At 43.3% G+C, this 19,200-nt stretch overlaps 1 protein-coding gene across 1 annotated transcript in view; it reads left to right on the top strand.

The window, feature by feature from the left end:
- TANC1 (tetratricopeptide repeat, ankyrin repeat and coiled-coil containing 1) overlaps positions 1–19,200 on the top strand; it is a 330,651-nt gene that overhangs the window by 84,885 nt on the left and 226,566 nt on the right. The window contains exon 2 of the mRNA XM_040357904.1: positions 10,819–10,888. Within this exon, the coding sequence (XP_040213838.1) occupies positions 10,831–10,888 (58 nt within the window). The 5' untranslated portion in view covers positions 10,819–10,830. The remainder of the gene's footprint in view (positions 1–10,818; positions 10,889–19,200) is intronic.

Below are 19,200 nucleotides of genomic sequence, written 5' to 3'. Positions count from 1 at the left end.
TTGAGCTTTGGGGTGCAAACCCTAATGCCAAAGGCTGCGCACACCTATGGGTATCGCTGCAAATATTATAGCGAGACCAATAATTCTAGCACCAGACCTCCTGTGTAACTCTAAACTGGTAACCTGTAATGGCTTTTAAAACGTTGCCTATGGAGAGTACCATAGTTTGTCGCCTCAAGCAGTTTTAGCGTGACATGTTTGGTATCTATTTACTCAACGTAACATCATCTTTTATGTTTTACGGAACAATTGGGTATTGGGTTGTAGTTTTGTGCATTAAAACCAGTTTGAAATGATTTGAGAAGTTTCAGAATAGGCCCGATTTTAAGAATGAAAAACTCCAACAGTAATGCAGAATTTAACAGCATGTTGCCTTAAACTGAAGATATGTCAGAATCAGTAAATGTAACCAGTGAAAGGGAAGTCCAGCTTATTAAACCATATTTTCAGAGGTGCCAGAAATTCACATATTTCTATGTTGTAATCAAATCCGAAAGGAAATCTATAAGGCCCTGTGTTTGAACTGCCACTTCTGCGTCCTCTCACAGCAGTTTTGTACATGTGATCGGATTACAGCTTATTGAACGTGGCAAGATACCTTCTCTGCGCTGTTACTTTGGCAGTTTGATGAAATCTAACTGGACATTTTATATGTACTCAGGAGTGTAAAGCTGGCTGTACACCGAACAAGTTTCAGAAAGTTCATCAGAAAATTTGCTTAGTTGGTGGCAGGGTGGATATAAATCAATCTTCTTTTTTTTTTTTTATTGGATTTGTTTGATTTAAATAGATTTTTTTTGATTTTTATCAAATTTATTTTAATAAAATGCTGTTGGAGTAAAAATCTATCTAAAGATATTTTTTTCTATTTAACCACTTAAGCCCCGGACCTTTAGGCAGCTTAATGCCCAGGCCAGGTTTTGCGATTCGGCACTGCGTCGCTTTAACAGACAATTGCGCGGTCGTGCGACATGGCTCCCAAACAAAATTGGCGTCCTTTATTCCCCACAAATAGAGCTTTCTTTTGGTGGTATTTGATCACCTCTGCGGTTTTTATTTTTTGCGCTATAAACAAAAATAGAGCGACAATTTTGAAAAAAATTCTATATTTTTTACTTTTTGCTATAATAAATATCCCCCCAAAACGTATATAAAAATGTTTTTTTTCCTCAGTTTAGGCCGATACGTATTCTTCTACCTATTTTTGGTAAAAAAAATCGCAATAGGCGTTTATCGATTGGTTTGCGCAAAATTTATAGCGTTTACATAATAGGGGATAGTTTTATTGCATTTTTATTAATTTTTTTTTTTTTACTACTAATGGCGGCGATCAGCGATTTTTTTCGTGACTGCGACATTATGGCAGACACTTCGGACAATTTTGACACATTTTTGGGACCATTGTCATTTTCACAGCAAAAAATGCATTTAAATTGCATTGTTTATTGTGAAAATGACAGTTGCAGTTTGGGAGTTAACCACAGGTGGCGCTGTAGGATTTAGTGTTCACTTAGTGTGTGTTTACAACTGTAGGGGGGTGTGACTGTAGGACTGACGCCATCGATCGAGTCTCCCTATAAAAGGGATCACTCGATCGGTACGCCGCCATAGTGAAGCACGGGGAAGCAGTGTTTACATACGGCTCTCCCCGTTCTTCAGCTCCGGGGAGCGATCGCGACGGAGCGGCTATAAACGACCGCCGCATGTAGCGGGGGGGGGGGGGTCTCGATCGGACCCCCCACCCGCTAGAAGGCAAGGACGTACATGTACGCCCATGTGCCTGTACGTGCCATTCTGTGGACGTACATTTACATGTGGCGGTCGGGAAGTGGTTAAGATACATTTTATAATTTAGTTTGTTCAACATGAAATGGATCTTGGTTATGTAGCATGAGGCTGTATATTCTGCAATCTTTCCATTTTTGGTAAACTCATTCAATGAATCCAAGCTCTGATAACATGCACTGCATTGATACATTCACACAATTTCACAGTAGCCACGAGATGAAATAAAGTTCAGGAATATTCCTTTTATCCCATTGTTTTGCAAATCTATGTACACTACAAACTGTATGATTGAATTGCTTCTCATATCGCTGTTTTACTAACTTGACAGCTTATTATTCTAAATAGGAAACCTTCATTTTGTTTGCAAATATTAAAGATTCTACCTACCAGTAAGAAGTCCTTACATTTAAAGAACACCTGTCATTTCAGATTCATCATGGCAGCGCCTGTTAGTGGGCATCCACTCATCTGCTGCCGCCACGTTCCTCACCTTATTTTGTCACAGCCGCATCACCAGCTGTCCGATTAAAGTGAATGGGACTGTCGGTGACTCGACAGTGAGACAGAGATGACAGGTGTTCTTTAAAAATTATGATTTATATTGAGTTGATTTAAATCAAATCCACCCCGATTGGTGGTCCTATCGGCACCCTTCTGTCAGATATCCTTTGATTGAAATAATAGGGGCCGGGTGGAAACGTGTTGGCCGCAATTGATCAGATACAGCCGCTGTTCAGGTATTCTGAAAGCCACCAGCGCGATGGACTCGTCCATCCCTACTATGTAGTGTGAATGAAGGAATCTATTGGTGTATGGCCAGCTCTACAGTTGGTGATACTAAAAATCTTCTTTTTTTTTTAAAATAACAAACATGTGATTGGTCCACTGGTCCATTCAGTGGTCTCCATCCATTCTTCTCTTGTGGGAAACCTTTGGGGCAAGATCCATATGCCTTGGGGGCAGTGGCGTATCTAGGGTATGGCAGCCATGGCAAGTGCCATGGGCGCCATGAGTAGGGGGGCAGCAAAAAGCCACCCCCCCTGCATGAAAAAACCCCCACCTGTCCTCCCACGGCCGCCTTCCGCACTAATGTAGCTCCCGGCGCCGCGCCCACCCTGCTGAAATGCAACGCCGGCACAACAATTGCTAATATTTTCTCCTTCTGCCTGGGGAGGGGAGTGACAGGTGCACCCAAGACGGCCGATGACTGGCCAGACCGGATCCACATAGGGTAGTGTCTGCGTTTGATGGGCACAGTGGCTTAAATTTATGGGGGTTTTTTTTCAGTTTGTTTTCGCACCCCAATACATTTTCAGTACCAGCCGCCAGTGGTCCCCAGTGTCCCTCTCTGTCCCCGCCTTGTCCCTGGTTATCTGAAAGATGGGTTTAAATGTTTTGACAAGGGCGCAGTGTTAAGTGCTTGCCATAGGCGCCATTTTCACTAGATACGCCTCTACTTGGGGGTATTCCAGGATGTGCTGCTACCAGATTTATTTTTATGCTAAGATGCTGACATACAGATGCAAGTGCAAAACAAAAATGAGTGCAATGGCTATTGAACGATCAATTCAAAAATTGCCTCTTGGTACTGCTTTGATTATTATGGCTCGTATTGTCTTTATATGTTTAGATGCTCTCAATTTTGTCCACTGAAGATGATTCTTGAAAATGTGCCACTTGACAACGTATCTATTCTAATATGACTATGCATGTATATGAAGTGAGAGCAACATTCTTGTGATAAAAAAATAAATAAATCAGCATATTTTGCTTTTAACCTCTTCCCAGCTATAGACGAATGCCTACAGCGTGGACCTACTTTGCCGGGAGGCCGTCAATAGACGTCATTCTCTTTGCACGCCTTCTGCACGCGGTGCGCTCTGTGATCACTGAGTCAATGAGACTCGGGTGATCGGGGTAGGGTGCAGATCCCGGCCAATTACCACGTGATCAGCTGTCAGCCAATCACGTGATGTAAACAGAAGCTTGGTAATAGTTTTTTTTTTCCTCCTGACAGCATGAGGAGAAAAAAAAGTCGATCAGCGGCTTCTGATGAAGGGACATCGGTCCTGAAGAGGAAGAGACACAGCTGCCTCATATGTACCTGCCATCAATTGGTGCCCACCAGTGAATATCTGTGCCACCTATCGATGCCAAAGTGTGCCACCTGTGGATGCCAATCAGAGCCATCTAGCAGGGCTGCCTATCGATGTCACCTGCCAGTGCCCATTACTGCCACCCAGCAGTGCCCTTCAGTGCCACCTCTCGGTGCCCACCAGTGACGCATATTAGTGCCCATCAGCGTACATCAATGAAGGAGAAAAATTACCTGTTTTCAAAATGTTATAACCAAATCTAAAATCGTTTGTTTTTTTTGTTTTTTTTGAAAACAAAGAGGTGATCAAATACCACCAAGCTCTATTTGTGGGGGATAGAAATGATAAAAATTTCATTTGGGTACAGTGTGGCATGGCCACGCAATTGTCATTGAGTGAGAGCACAGAAATCTGAAAATTGGTCTGGGCGGGGGGTTTAGGTGCCCAGTAAGCAAGTGGTTAAAGCTATTTACTGTGGTTTGTACAATAAGGATACCAATTTTTTTTTTTTTTATAGAAGAAAAAGTGGACAGACCGCACGCTACTCTATGGGTGGCTGGGTGTATATGGGCTGTCTGTTCACACGTGGCTGCCTCCGATCTGCTCAGCCCAATTGGAAGAGGACACAGTCCTCTTCCATTTTTTTAGTGGGCCTGATTTCACCCAGAGGTAGGTGTGTGCAAACTGACACAAGTCTGTTTACACCTAAAGGTCCATAGGAATGCATGAACCATCTGATAAAGTCCACCTGAAAAACTGACAGGGTAACCCGATTGGATCACCTATGTGAAAGGACCTTAAACCCTTGTTCCCATTGACCTGCTTAACAAGTCGCTCTGGTGTGAATGGGGGGCTTATGCAGAGAATGCATCAAATGATTGTAAAGACGGAAGGTTTTTTTATCTTAAAGGGGCTGTAAAGGTAAAAGTTTTTTCACATTAAGGTGAAAAAAAATCTGTGGATTAGCGCCCCCCCCCCTGTTTACTTACCTGACCCCTCGAAAGTCCCACGCCGTGAATGCGCAGGCTTCTTGGCCGGGGTTCTCGGCTCATTCATTCGTTGATTAAAAGCAGCGCAGCCATTGGCTTACGCTGCTGTCAATCACATCCAATGACGCAGCTGTATCACTTGCGGGACCGAGTGATACAGTGAGCGGCTATAGCCGCCGGCTGGATTACTGGAGCGCGCCCACAAGAACTAACCACCATGTGAGCTCGCTCGCATGAAGGTGTTTGGTTCTTGCGGGGAGGAGCCGCAACAGCCGCTGAGGGACACCAGTAGACCAGGTTCGGGGCCACTCGGTGCAAAACGAGCTGCACAGTGGAGGCAAGTATAACTGACGTGTTTTGTTATTTAAATTTTTTTTTTTTATCTTTAGTGTTCCTTTGCATTCTATGCATTAGGATAAAAAGCCTTCTGTGTGCAGCAGCCCCCCTAATACTTACCTGAGCCCCATCTCGATCCAGTGATGTGCACGAGTGCCTTGGCCATCAGGCCTCCTAATTGGCTGAGGCAGCAGCTCCATTGGCTCCTGCTGCTGTCAGTCAGTTATGTGGAGGGGGCCAAACTGCGGCTCCGCGTCTGAATGGACACAGGGAGCTGTGTCTCGGCTCAGGTACCTCCATAGCAAGCACTCGGCAGGAGGGAGGGGCCAGGAGCACTGGCGGGGGACCCGAGAAGAGGAGGATCGGGCTTCTCTTTGCAAAACCCCAATGCATGGAGCAGGCAAGTATAATGTTTGTAATTTTCAAAGAAAGAAAAACAAGACTACAATCACTTTAAGGTAGAAAACCTTTTGCCTTTCATAATATCAATTGTGTTAACAGTGAGATGTGTATTTCCGTCATTGCACATGCCCAGCAGTGATTTTCACTGGCGCGTGAGTGATAACATTGTAATCAATGTTTGTTTTGCATATGTTTGGAAATATACTTTTATACATGTTATAAGCTGTACTTCCTATTTCAGGCATTTGGATCATCTGCAACAAAAAGGATCATCATCCCAGTTTAGAGAAATGTCTCTCTTTGATAGAAAACTGGATGACAAAGAGTTATCTTAAACTCAACAGTTCAAAAACAGAACTCCTTATGTTTCACGCCAGCCGAAAGAGTCAACTGGCAACAACCTGGATACCACCGCCCATTCTGGGCCAAATCATCACCCCTAGCTCCAAAGTCAAAAGTCTCGGGGTCATCTTCGACACCTTCATGACAATGGACGCACAAATAGGGTCAGTAGTCAGCGGAGCGCACCATCTGTTGCGCCTACTACGCAGACTTATTCCATTTATCCCCAAAGAAGACGTAGCAGTCGTGGTGGGAACAATCGTGAATTCCAGACTGGACTATGCTAACGCCCTGTACCTCGGACTCCCAAAGTACCAAATCTCCCGTCTGCAAGTCGTTCAGAATACGGCCGCCAGACTGGTGACTGGGAAAAGGACATGGGAATCAATCTCACCTTCGTTGAGAACCCTTCACTGGCTGCCAGTAAAAGACAGAATTGTATTTAAAGCACTCTGCCTGACACATAAGTGCATCCATGGGAAGGCTCCGCAATATCTTTGCGACAAGATAGAACCTCACAATTCGAATCGCGTTCTGCGATCCACCGACCAAAATCTTCTCAGGGTACCAAAAACCAAATACAAGTCCAAAGGAGAAAGAAGGTTTGCTTTTCAGGGTCCTAGACTATGGAACGCTTTACCAACCAGCATTCGGTTGGAGGAAAACCACCTGACTTTCAGAAGACAGATCAAAACTCTGCTCTTCTGATGTCATGAGACACGAACAACTAGCGCCCAGAAGCGATTCAGTTCGCATGCGCCGCGCTTTATAAGTTTTTCATTCATTCATTCATTCATTCATTCATTTGATTTTATAGGAACACTTCACTGTTTATAAGAGATGAACAAGATTTAGCAATTGTGCTGAATGTGCGTTTTCACATATCGCTTCCATTCATTTGTCAGGCAAAGAAAAGTTTGCTTCTATAACATTAACCAGATCTGTTCCTCTATTCTGTACTCATGTGGTTTTCATCTATTTCTTTGTTGCTTTTAAAGCGTTGGTTGAGTGCCAAAAGATTTTTTTTTCTTTTTTTTGTACATGGCTTCAAAGTAAGTGATGCAGATTGAGCTCCAAACTCTGATTATAAGTGGTATGCAGAGAATGTATAGATCGTTTGCTTGCTGTTCTAATTACAGTACAGCAATCTCTGGCAGGGGGGGGGGGGGAGGGGTAAAACATTTTATTTCATGTTTGGTTTACTGGGGCAGTGTTTTTTTGGGGGGAATCTGTGCAATATCAGAAATCTGGGAAACATTGAAAATGATTTTGATGATTTTGTTCATGCTTAGATCTGTTATTGTTGCAGTGGTATTGTGCTTCTGTTCACGGCAGAATCCTTGTACCTTTTTTGACCAGGAGAATTTGTACCGTTTTTTTTTTTTTCTTTTGGCGGGTTGGTTTAAAAAATATATATTCTAATTTATTAATATCTATTTAACCATTTTTAATGAGGCCTCTGATTGCAGATTTATTACATGCACATTGTGGCATTTAGATGAGTGTTTTAGAGCAGTTTTGTGACTTCTATCAGTGTCCAGCCAAACACTGGTTAAAGCTTTTATGAGGGGTTCTCTGACTATCCTATGAGACTGCAGGACCCCTGACCCTCTGTCTGGACAGTCCTCATTGGCCCTCTGCTGAATACATTCACCCTCTCCCAAGAAAACATAAAACCTCTCTAGCAATAAACACCAAACTGTGCATGTGCAAACTGTTGCAAAGCGATGCGCAAACTGTTGGCGCTATATAAATCCTGTATTATAATAATAATAATGTGCAGCCTGACTCTATAGACTGTTATCAGGAAATTATTAGGAGTCAGTGGAAGGAGGGAATGATCAGAGAAGACAGGATCAAACAGCCTTTATACACAATGCAAAGGATTTACTGTATGTACTGTATACTCGAGTATAAGCCAACCTGAGTATAAGCCGAGGTACCTCATTTTACCCCAAAAAACTGAGAAAACTGATTGACTCGAGTAGGGTTGTCCCGATACCAGTATCGGGACCGATACAGAGTATTTGCGGGAGTACTTGTACTCCCGCAAATGCCCCCGATGCCTGAATAGAATACTTGCCCCGCCGCCGCTGCATACCGCAAAGCCGCCGCGTTAATCAGCGTGCGGGGAACATTACAGGCAGCTTTCGTTTGAATAGCTGTATTCCCTGCTGCGCCGTGTATAGACACTCCCCCTTGCTCGGGATTGGACAGATCCGTCCAATCCCGAGCAAGGGGGAGTGTCTATACACGGTGCGGCAAGGAATGGACAGCTATACTATTCAAACGAAAGTTGCCTGTAATGTTCCCCGCACGCTGATTAATACGGCAGCGGCGGCGGCATCATCATCTACTAGGTATGGGGGACATGGCTGCAATATATGGGGGGACATGGCTGGATATATGTGGGGGGACATGGCTGCAATATGTGGGGGGACATGGCTGGATATATGTGGGGGGACATGGCTGGATATATGTGGGGGGACATGGCTGCAATATGTGGGGGGACATGGCTGGATATAATTGGGGGGGGACACGGCTGGATATATGTGGGGGGACATGGCTGGATATATGTGGGGGGACATGGCTGCAATATGTGGGGGGACATGGCTGCATTTGGGGACACATTTAAAAAAAAAGTATCGGTATTCGGTATCGGCGAGTACATGGAAAAAAAGTATCGGTACTTGTACTCGGTCCTAAAAAAGTGGTATCAGGACAACCCTAGACTCGAGTATAAGCCTAGGGTGAGAATGCAGCAGCTACTGTTAGTGGAAAAGAGGGTCAACAATGCCTATTTGCACACCTCGCTGTGCCCATTGCCACCTCACTGTGCCCAACCTCACTGTGCCCACTGCAGCCTCCCTGTGCCCGAGTCAGTGTACCTGAAATTCTTGACAGGCTGCGGGGGTCCATTCATTGTTTAAAAGTCGCGGTCTCCTCCTGGTCCCGTTCCGTGATAGGCATTTCCCAGCTGCCTATCACGGACATCTTCTCATCCTCGGACTCAGTTTCCCAGCAGACACTGTGTTCAGTGCTCCGCCAATCACGGACGTCTTTTCATCCTCTGACAAGAGAACGTCCGTGATTGGCGGAACACTGAACACAGTGTCTGCTGGGAAACGTCTATCACGGAAGGGACCAGGGGGAAGCCGCAACTTTTAAACAATGGACGCTCGCAGCCCTTCAGATACACTGACTCGAGTATGAGCCAAGGGGGTGTATTTTCAGCCCAAAAAAAGGTCTGAAAAACTCTGCTTATACTCGAGTATATACGGTAACCCCGTAGGATCTACAGTGATTATAACAAACATGCTTTACTGCATATACAGACTTTTGATGTGACTTTTGTGGGCTTAGTAACACTTTAACCACTTAAGGATCCCTTCACGCCAATATACGTCGGCAGAATGGCACGGCTGGGCACAAGCATGTACCTGTACGTTCTCTTTAAGTTCCCAGCTGTGGGGTCGCGAGCGCGCAGGCGCTCTCGTGACCCAGTCCGAAACTCCGCGCCCACGGACCCGATCGCCGCCGATGTCCCGCGATCGGTCACCGGAGCTGAAGAACGGGGAGAGATGAGTGTAAACACACCTTCCCCGTTCTTCATTGTGGCAATGTCAGTGATCGTCTGTTCCCTGATATAGGGAAAGATGATCACTGAAGTTACACGTCCAGCCCCGCCCCCCTACAGTTAGAAACACATATGAGGTCACACTTAACCCCCTACAGTGCCCCCTAGTGGTTAACTCCTAAACTGCAATTGCCATTTTCACAGCAATCGGTGCATTTTTATAGCACTTTTCGCTGTGAAAATGACAATGGTCCCAAAAATGTGTCAAAATTACTTATCGGCCTAAACTGAGAAAAAAAAATCGGCGCAGTGCCGAATCGCGAAAAGGGGCAAGGTCCTTAACCTGCATAATGGTCCGGGTCTTAAGTGGTTAAGGTAAAATACCTTTTAGGTGCAGCTTCCCACTAAATACTCGCTTGAGCTTGCTCTCGGTCCAACCCTGTCCAATATCAGCGCTGCTCATTCACTCTTCACTGGACTCTGTAAGAGCCATTGGCTCCATCCATCGATGGATGAAGAAGGGACATCAATGCATCTCGAGATGCATGATGTCCACTTTTCACCTGTCTACGAATGGATGACAAACGTTCCGAATGTGTGAAAGGTGCCCACAGGTTATTATTCATTTATTATGATTAACAAACATGATACTCGCCTGCTCTGTGCAATGGTTTTTCCATCGAGATGCACCGATGTCCATGTTTTATTCATCAACAGATGAAAAAACGGATAATCATCCATTTATATCCGTTTACATCTGCTTCCATCAACATCCGTTTACACCCACCTAGGAATCTCCAATATTCATAATAACCAAAGTACTGTTAAAATATTATACTTTTTGTTTAATACAGTGATATATTTTAAAAGATTTTCCCCAGCGTGTCTAGAGAAGAACGATCTTTATATTGGCAATAACAATAATATATACAATGCCAAAACCTAGAAAGCTAGACATAGTCTAATCAGGGCTACGCGTTTCACTGTGTTTCTGAAGGCTGTTGGAATTCATTTGCACCAGAGCATTATTTGACAGCGTGGACAGAAGTTATATAAGTATTCACTTCTTTGCAGGAATTTTTTTAAAGACACATTTTTAACTTTTTTTTTTTATACAGTCTTTTTAAATTGCTCATTTTTTTTTTTGAGGTTTATAAGAAGTTGCTACAAGATAGCTAGTTATTAGTTTCTTCTAATTGGCGTTGATCAAAGGCTCTCTGGATTTGATGAATTCGGCCACACATATTATGATTTGCGTTACTCATTCGTTTTTTTCCTGTAATTGCAGGTCTAAGAGAAAATGTTAAAAGCGGTTTTAAAGAAGAGTCGGGAGGGCGTAAAAACCAGCAGGAATCAAGGTTGGTGGAAATGTTTTGATGCTTTTTTTTTTATCTCTGTAAGATTAGCAGTCTTCTAAACCTGCATAAAGCTGTGGAGCTTGAAAACTTCATTAAAGTGTTTGTTACCCTAAAAACAAAAAAACATCCTGTTACTTTAAAGCATGTTATACAGCACAGTACTTGTGCTGTGTAATGTGGCCTCCTGTATCACCTGAAATACCTGGCTGATCCTGCCTGGTTCTGCCCCCCCCCTGTAAATTGACCACAGCTTATCATGGCTGCTGAGCCCTTGATACCGTGGTCCGTTTACACGCCTCTGTCATCAGAAGCCCCCACCTCCCTGCCTGTCAGCTTGTGACAGTGCCCACCCCTTCTGCTGCAAACATTACAATGACCTTTCCATACAGTCCTCTGTTGTGTAATGATACTCACAAAAGTGAGTACACCCCTCACATTTTTGTAAATATTTTATTATATCTTTTCATGTGACAACACTGAAGACATGACACTTTGCTACAATGTAGTGAGTGTAGTGTACAGCTTGTATAAATTTGCTGTCCGCTCAAAATAACTGAACACACAGCTATTAACGTCTAAACCGCTGGCAAAAAAAGTGAGTACACCCCTAAGTAAAAATGTCCAAATTGGGTCTAATTCGCTATTTTCCCTCCCCGTGTCATGTGACTCGTTAGTGTTACAAGGCCTCAGATGTGAATGGGGAGCACCTTTGGTTGCAGCATAGAAAATCACACCATCTGTGGCTAGCTTTAATCCCCTACCCTGTAAGACAATGGCTAATGTGTTCACTGTACTAAAAGAAGGAAACTTCATGCAAACTTCATACATGGAGCTAGAATACCAGAAAACAGATCATATGGGCTAGACACTAAATTACAGGTAATGCACACTGATTCCATTGGAAAAATGCCATCATAAAGAACAGAAAACATTTACTATAATAAAAATTACAAAATGACACAGCCTGCATCAAAATGATGAAAAAAAATCAAAATGATGATTGAATGATGATTTAATAGATAAAAATAATGAGATTACGCACCCTCGTTTTAGGAAATGTGCACCAAATGTTTTCCGTGTTTTAACAGGCTGTGACATATCTGGCCATAATCCCCCAATTTTTTAAAATAAGCGTGGTGGGAATTCCCGTGATGCAACCTTGGTGCACTACACCACAGTTGCAGCGCAGTGTACCCGTGGGTTTGGTGTGGGTCAGCTGCGCTTTCCAGATGACTTCTTCTATTACGTCATGGGTTTTGGTGTGCTTTCTGAAAGCGCACCAAAACCACAGGACTTAATAGAAGTTAATGGGAAAGCGCCGCTGACCCGTACCAAACCCGCGGGTACACTGCGCTGCAACTGTGGTGCAGTGAAACTGCACCACGTCAGTGTGAAAGGGGCCTAGGTACTTGTATTTTTTGCCAATTGTGATTTTTTTATAAGAAAAATTTAGGTATATTGGGTGTAATTGTGTAGGTCTGCTTTTTGTAACTGTGGCTGTACACTTCATAGAATTCTTTAAGGTTGTTTTTCGGGCTGGTAGAGAACACACTCGCGACTCCCACGTCTACATAACTACATAACTTGAATATCTTGGAATATGTGCTGTAAATTTTCTTCTTGGCATTCCCTTTATTGTTTTCCCTGCTGCAGCAGAGCAATACATCATTATCAATTGGTCTTCTTACTTTCAGTCCTTTGACCTCAAGTCATAAATACTCTCATCTGAGCTTCCTGATATAATGTGTGCATAAAGTCACTTTGGATATGCTACGTGAGACTGCATAAAGTGCTGCTTGAATACTTTCACCATTCTAAAATTTCTTCTATGGCTGAAAATTTCTTGCAGCCATTCTTGAACCACTACTTATTGCAACACTTTACTCATAACTACTTGATAAAAAATATTATTAGCAAGGAACCTACATTCCAAATAATGCTACCAAAATTGGTTTGTGCTGTAAATGCCCTTCAGAATTGCTCCTGTTTTTGCTGGAGGCTGCCATTTTGCTGAAGCCTAGAGCCCCTGAGCAGCAGTAAATCTTTAGGCTGTCGGCAGATCAGCCTCTAGTGGCTTTGATTTTTGGCACAATTCCAAAAATATATTTGAAAGTCTGTGATATCGTCCCTGAGCTTAACCAGAATACCCCACGGAGGTCCCCACAGTAGCTGGTCGCAAAACAGAGGAGTGATGGATAGGTAACGGGGACCAAATTTTATAGAGGAGGGGTATCGCATTGTAGGCCAGCACAAAATCAATCCATGGTTTTTAGATGAACAGCATCATAAGTACACAGCCTTGCAATCTTATCCTGTGCTGTGTTATCCTGTCCATGCGTCGTCCTCCCTGGCACTATTACTACCCCAGACGAAGGCCTTGAACCTGAAACACGTCGGGTACCGAAGATTGTTCTCGGATATAGAGAGTAATCACATTCAACATATGGTTTTTGTATGCTTGCAATTAATTTTCTTTGTTTTTATAGATCATCACTTGTGTGATTGATCTTTTTTATATATATATCAATAAATAGTTGTTTTATAAAACCTTGGTAGTGTTGTTGCCTTTAAAATCCCATTTCAGGGGGTATTTCCATTTTCCAATGCCACAAATCGAGCAACTGAGCATGTGCAGAGCTGACTGAGACAGTGTGTTACTGGATTCAAAGTGGATGTAAACCCGATTTCTTGAAAACTGACCTAGGCACATCTATCTGTAGTGTTTACTTTTCTCTCTCCAAACCTCTAAGTCCCGTGTCTTTCTGCTGTTTCGTTCCTCTGTTATCAGCATGATAACTTTTGACAAGTTCTCAGGAACGGGAGATAAAACAAGCCTGAAATTTGTGTTGGGGTGGGTGCTATAAATAGATAAGCAGAGAGCTTGTCTTGTCACAACATAGCTCTGCACATTCCTTCCTTCTGCCTATGTGGAGTGTGGGGGGGGGGGGGGTGCCTTTCCTCCAATCAGCTGTCACACAGTGTATGCCAGGACTACACTCCTACTGCTACTGCTGAATGAGGAAGTAAAAATTCTAAACACTATGAATTCTAAAGACTATAGCAAGCTGAACACAGCTGATATACATGTAAAACTTATGTAGGGAGATTTGTTTCATCTCTGTGTATTTGCTGAGGTTGTTCACTTGAGGAGTATATGTAAGGGGTTTACATCCACTTTAAGCCTAGGTCCACACACATGCTATGTGGGAAACGCAGTAATCCCTGCGCTTTTCTTGCACCACGCGATCTGCAGACACCGTTCCGCCTATCACGGACGTCCTCTTGTCCGAGGATGAAAAGGCATCCGTGAATGGCGGAACACTGAACACAGTGTCTGCTGGGAAACCCGAGGATGAGAGAACGTTCGTTCGTGATGGGCGTTTCTCAGCAGACACAGTTCCGCCTATTACGGAAGGAACCAGGAGGAGACCACGAGTTTTAAACAATGGACGCCCGCAGCCTCTAAATAATTTCAGGTACACTAACTCGAGTATAAGCCGAGGGGGGTATTGTCGGCCCTAAAAAAAGGGCTGAAAAACTTGGCTTATACTCGAGTATATACGGTATGTTACAATATCCCTATAAAGAAGACTTTTTAGTAGTGTGGTTACTTGAAACCAGTACACGAGTGTCGTAGCAACCAAAGTGCTGAGTGGATGGCCAGCAATACCCAAGTTAAAAAGTAAGAATGGGTTCACTTTAAGAAAGGGCGTAAAGATGGTTGTAGACAGTTAATTTAGAATAAAAAAAAACGCATAAGGAATGAGCAGTTGAGATGGAATCACAGCTTCAGATAACGGCAAGGAAGCATCTTGATAACAGAATGGCCTTGGCACTTCCGTCTTTGTATACATAGCTGTAACACCCTGCTTTATAAATGAACAAATGACTACAGGCACCTGGGAAAGGGGTTTACACATCCACTCTAGACCACTTTGGTGAAATGTAAACCTTTAAAGACAAACTCTTCATATTTTGTAGCTAGGTTTGCCCGTCTCTTGGAGAGCTCATCCTGTCATATGGCCCACCCAGAGAGATGAAGAGCCCTATGTCTGGAGGCCAGGAAGATGTACATACAGAGCTGCTAATAATATAACTGGCAAAGAATCTGTGTCCGATTGACGGCATGAATTTAGCCACCCAGTCTTTCATTTGGTCTTTGCTTTCCTTGGGAATTCCCACCACGCTTATTTTTTTACATCGTTTTTAGGATTATGGCCAGATATGTCACAACCTGTTAAAACACGGAAAACATTTGGTGCACATTTCCTAAACAAGGGTGTGTCATTTTTTATTTTTTATCAAATCATCATTCAATCATCGTTTTGATACAGGCTGTGTCATTTTGTTATTTGTATTATGGGAAAAAAATTCTGTTCTTTATGATGGCATTTTTCCAGTGGAATTACCTATCATTTTTATTAATAATCTTTAATAAAGTTTGTATATATGTATATGTATGTGTGTGTGTATGTGTGTGTATATATATATCCACTTGCCCACCAGGTAAATTCTGGCACTTCTCTCCTTCATGTGAAAATCACAATTTTTTTGCTAGAAAATTTATCAGAACCCCCAAACATTATATATTTTTTTTTAGCAGACATCCTAGGGAATAAAATGGCAGTCATTGCAATACTTTTTGTCACACCGTATTTGCGCAGCGGTCTTACAAGCGCACTTTTTTTGGATAAAAATCACTTTTTTGAATTAAAAAATAAGACAACAATACATTTTGCCCAATTTTTTTATATATTGTGAAAGATAATGTTACGCCGAGTAAAATGATACCCAACATGTCACGCTTAAAAATTGCGCCCGCTCGTGGCATGGCGTCAAACTTTTACCCTTAAAAATCTCGATAGGCGACGTTTAAAAAATTCTACAGGTTGCATTTTTTGAGTTGCAGAGTAGGTCTAGGGCTAGAATTATTGCTCTCGCTCTAACGATCGCGGCGATACCTCACTTGTGTGGTTTGAATACCGTTTTCATATGCGGGCGCTACTCGCGTATGCGTTTACTTCTGCGCGCGAGCTCGTCGGGACGGGGCGCTTTAAAAAATTTTTTTTTGGTTTTCTTATTTATTTTTATTTAGTTTTATAATTTTTTACACTGAAAAAAATAAAATAAAAAAAATTGATCACTTTTATTCCTATTACAAGGAATGTAAACATCCCTTGTAATAGAAAAAAGCATGACAGGTCCTCTTAAATATGAGATCTGGGGTCAAAAAGACCTCAGATCTCATAATTAGACTTAAATGCAAAAAAAAAAATAAAAAAAAAAAAAATGTCATTTTTTCAAATGACAAAAAAAAAAATGTTTCTTTAAGAGGCTGGGCGGGACTGACGTTTTGACGTCACTTCCGCCCAGCAGAGCTATGAGGACGGGTGAAGGAGATTTCTCCTTCAGTCCCGTCCCCGCTCACCAGCCGGACACATCGGATCCCCTCCGCCGCTACCGACGGCTCCGATAAGCGGCGGAGAGCGCGGGAGAGCGGCGGGAGGGGGGGGGCCCCTCTCCCGCCACCGATAACGGCGAATCCGCCGCGGAGACCGCCGTTATCGTGTACACCACCGCCCCCTGCAAAGATGAATATCTCGGTTGTGGCAGCAGCTGCTGCCGTTATCGAGATATTCAACTTTAAAAAGGAGGACGTCTTTTTGACATGGGGCGGTGGTCAAGAGGTTAAATATATATGTATATGTATATATATATATATATATATATATATATATATATATATATATATATATATATATATATATATATATATATATATATATATATATATATATATATATAAAAAACAATAACAGGGTAAATGGTATTTTACATATGAGGTTTTTGAAAACGTAAAAAAAAAGATAAATTAATAATGTAGGTTGAATATCGATTTATAATCAATCTATTAATTTCTAACGTGCAATCTTATGGTAAGAGTATAAGTAGCTTATGGTTATGTATTCTATTCGACTGTCAATTCTTTGACATAAGTCTAATTCGGTGGTTCTCAACCTTTTTTAGTGCCGTGACCTTTGATAAAATTTCCCAAGTTGTGGGGACCCCTAATAGTAAAATTATATTTGTAGCGTGGGTTGTCAGCATGCAAGACAAGTCATTTGCGCCCCTAACCCACGGACATTTAGCACTCTCTGAGGCCCCGTACACACGTCCGAGAAACTCGACGAGCAAAACACATCGTTTTGCTCGTCGAGTTCCTTGTGAAGCCGCCGAGGATCTCGGCGAGCCAAGTTTTCCCGTTGGCTAACAAGGAAATAGAGAACATGTTCTCTATTTGGCCCGACGAGATCCTCGTCGGTTTCCTCGGCCGAAAGTGTACACACGGCCGGGCTTCTCGGCAGAATATGGCTCCGATCGAGTTTCTGGCTGAATTCTGCTGAGAAACACGGTCGTGTGTATGGGGCCTGAGTCTTTTCCACTAGCACAGTATTAAAACCCCTTATGGTACATTTTAGGATTTAGGATCTTATGACTAAGGCCTTATAGGCTGCAACGCATCAACTGTTCTCATTTGCGTTTGTTCATTGTGGCTTGTCAATAAAAGCAAAGATTTTTTAAAGAGCAACGACCGGAGTGTGGATAATTTTTCCTCATTACTATACTCAGCCAGCGACTGTGGATCGAGCACCCAGGAGCTCTGTTATCTGTGGTGTATGGGTAGTTGCACTGACTTTTCTGTTTTTACATTTTAGGATGTACCGCTCTTTCTCTTTGTTCTCCTTTCTTTCCCTTTTATCTCTCGCTATGCTAATTTCTTGTTTATTTCCCCCATCCCTCTCTCTAGCCGCCTTGTTCTTCCTCTTATTCTCTCTCTTCCTTTTTCTTTGTTCCTCTTCCTCTTTTCGTCTCCCTTCCATGTATTCTCTATTTGTATTTCTTCTCTTACTCCTTGGTGGGGGGGAATGGGATGAGTGGCAGTGCTGGGGGGAGTTCTGATCAGCCAACTTAGGTGCTCGTGATCAAGGTCATCTGCTGTGTCTCTTTGTAGTGTCTCGCAGCAGTGACACCTATGCCAAAATCAGGAGAGAGGGTCTCCTCCAGCCCCACCCACTTCACATTCCTCACCAGTCAGCTGACCAGACTCTGTCCCCCAGCCATGCCGTGAATTGAATGGGCGGCTCCAGGAACAACCCTGCTGGGCGGCGCCTGCTGAACCAGCTGATATTCGAATGGTCTATGGCCATCTTAAAGAGAAAGTAAACTCTGAGGTCATCGGCGCAGTATACTGTACAGTAAATATCTCCTAAACGGCACATGTTTATTAGATGTGTACAGTACCTGTAGGTAAGCCTTATTATAGGCTTACCTAAAGGTACAAATTATACAGAAAGGTTTACTTTCTCTTTAAAGACAAGCTCCAGCCCCTTTTGTGTTTATTAAAAGTCAGCAGCTACAAAAAGTGTAGTTGATGACTTTTAATAAACAGGCACTCACCTGTCCCATGATCCAGCGATGTGGTCGCCCGAACCATCTCTTCTCTCCCTATCCTCTCCCCAGCACCGGCAATTCAAATGTGGGCACATGGCTGCGACAGCTTGGGTGTGCACTGCGCATCCGGGAGTCCCGCTGCACCTTCTGCCTTTAGAACCACTCTAACCATCAGGGCAATTGGCCATATTACCAGGTTATACTGTAGCTTTGTGCATTGGTCCAAATCATTTGGTGGAGGGGGTTTTATGGTGTGGGGTTGTTTTTCAGGGGTTGGGCTTAGCCCCTTTAGTTCCAGTGAAGAGAACTCTTAGGCTCCATTCACATCTAGGCATTTTCACGCCAGACGCCCGCCGCTATTGCAGCCTGCAATACGCTGGAGGGGTGATTTTACATCGTCGGCTATGGAGATGGTTCACATCTCCACGCCGAACGCCGAAACGCCTGAAGCTCAAAATAAGTTCCGGACCCTTTTTTTCGGGCGGCTTCGGCGTTCGGGCATAGCCGACAGTGTAAAATCACCCCTCCAGCAAAAAAAAAAAAGTCTGAAAAACGACGCGATTTGTTGCCGCAAATCGCGGGACAAAACGCCTATTTAATGTCGCCGCATATCGCCGACGCAAAGGTGTGAATGCAGCCTTAGGGCATCAGCTTAGCAAGACATTTTGGACAATTTAATGCTCCAAACTTGGGAACAGTTTGGGAATGGCCCCTTCCTGTTCCAAAATGACTGCACACCAGTGCACAAAGCAAGGTTACTCTTCCACATTGGGAAGATGATCAGCATGGGTGGATGGGAAAGCAAGATTTTATTTATTTTTTGTAAGAAGCGTCTCCCCCCTTTCATTAATGTTTTAAGT

This window comes from Rana temporaria, chromosome 6, assembly GCF_905171775.1.
Source record: "Rana temporaria chromosome 6, aRanTem1.1, whole genome shotgun sequence".
NCBI classification, from domain to species: Eukaryota; Metazoa; Chordata; class Amphibia; order Anura; family Ranidae; genus Rana; species Rana temporaria.
Note: the sequence above shows the minus strand (reverse complement) of the source record. Positions and strands in the feature narration are given on the sequence as shown.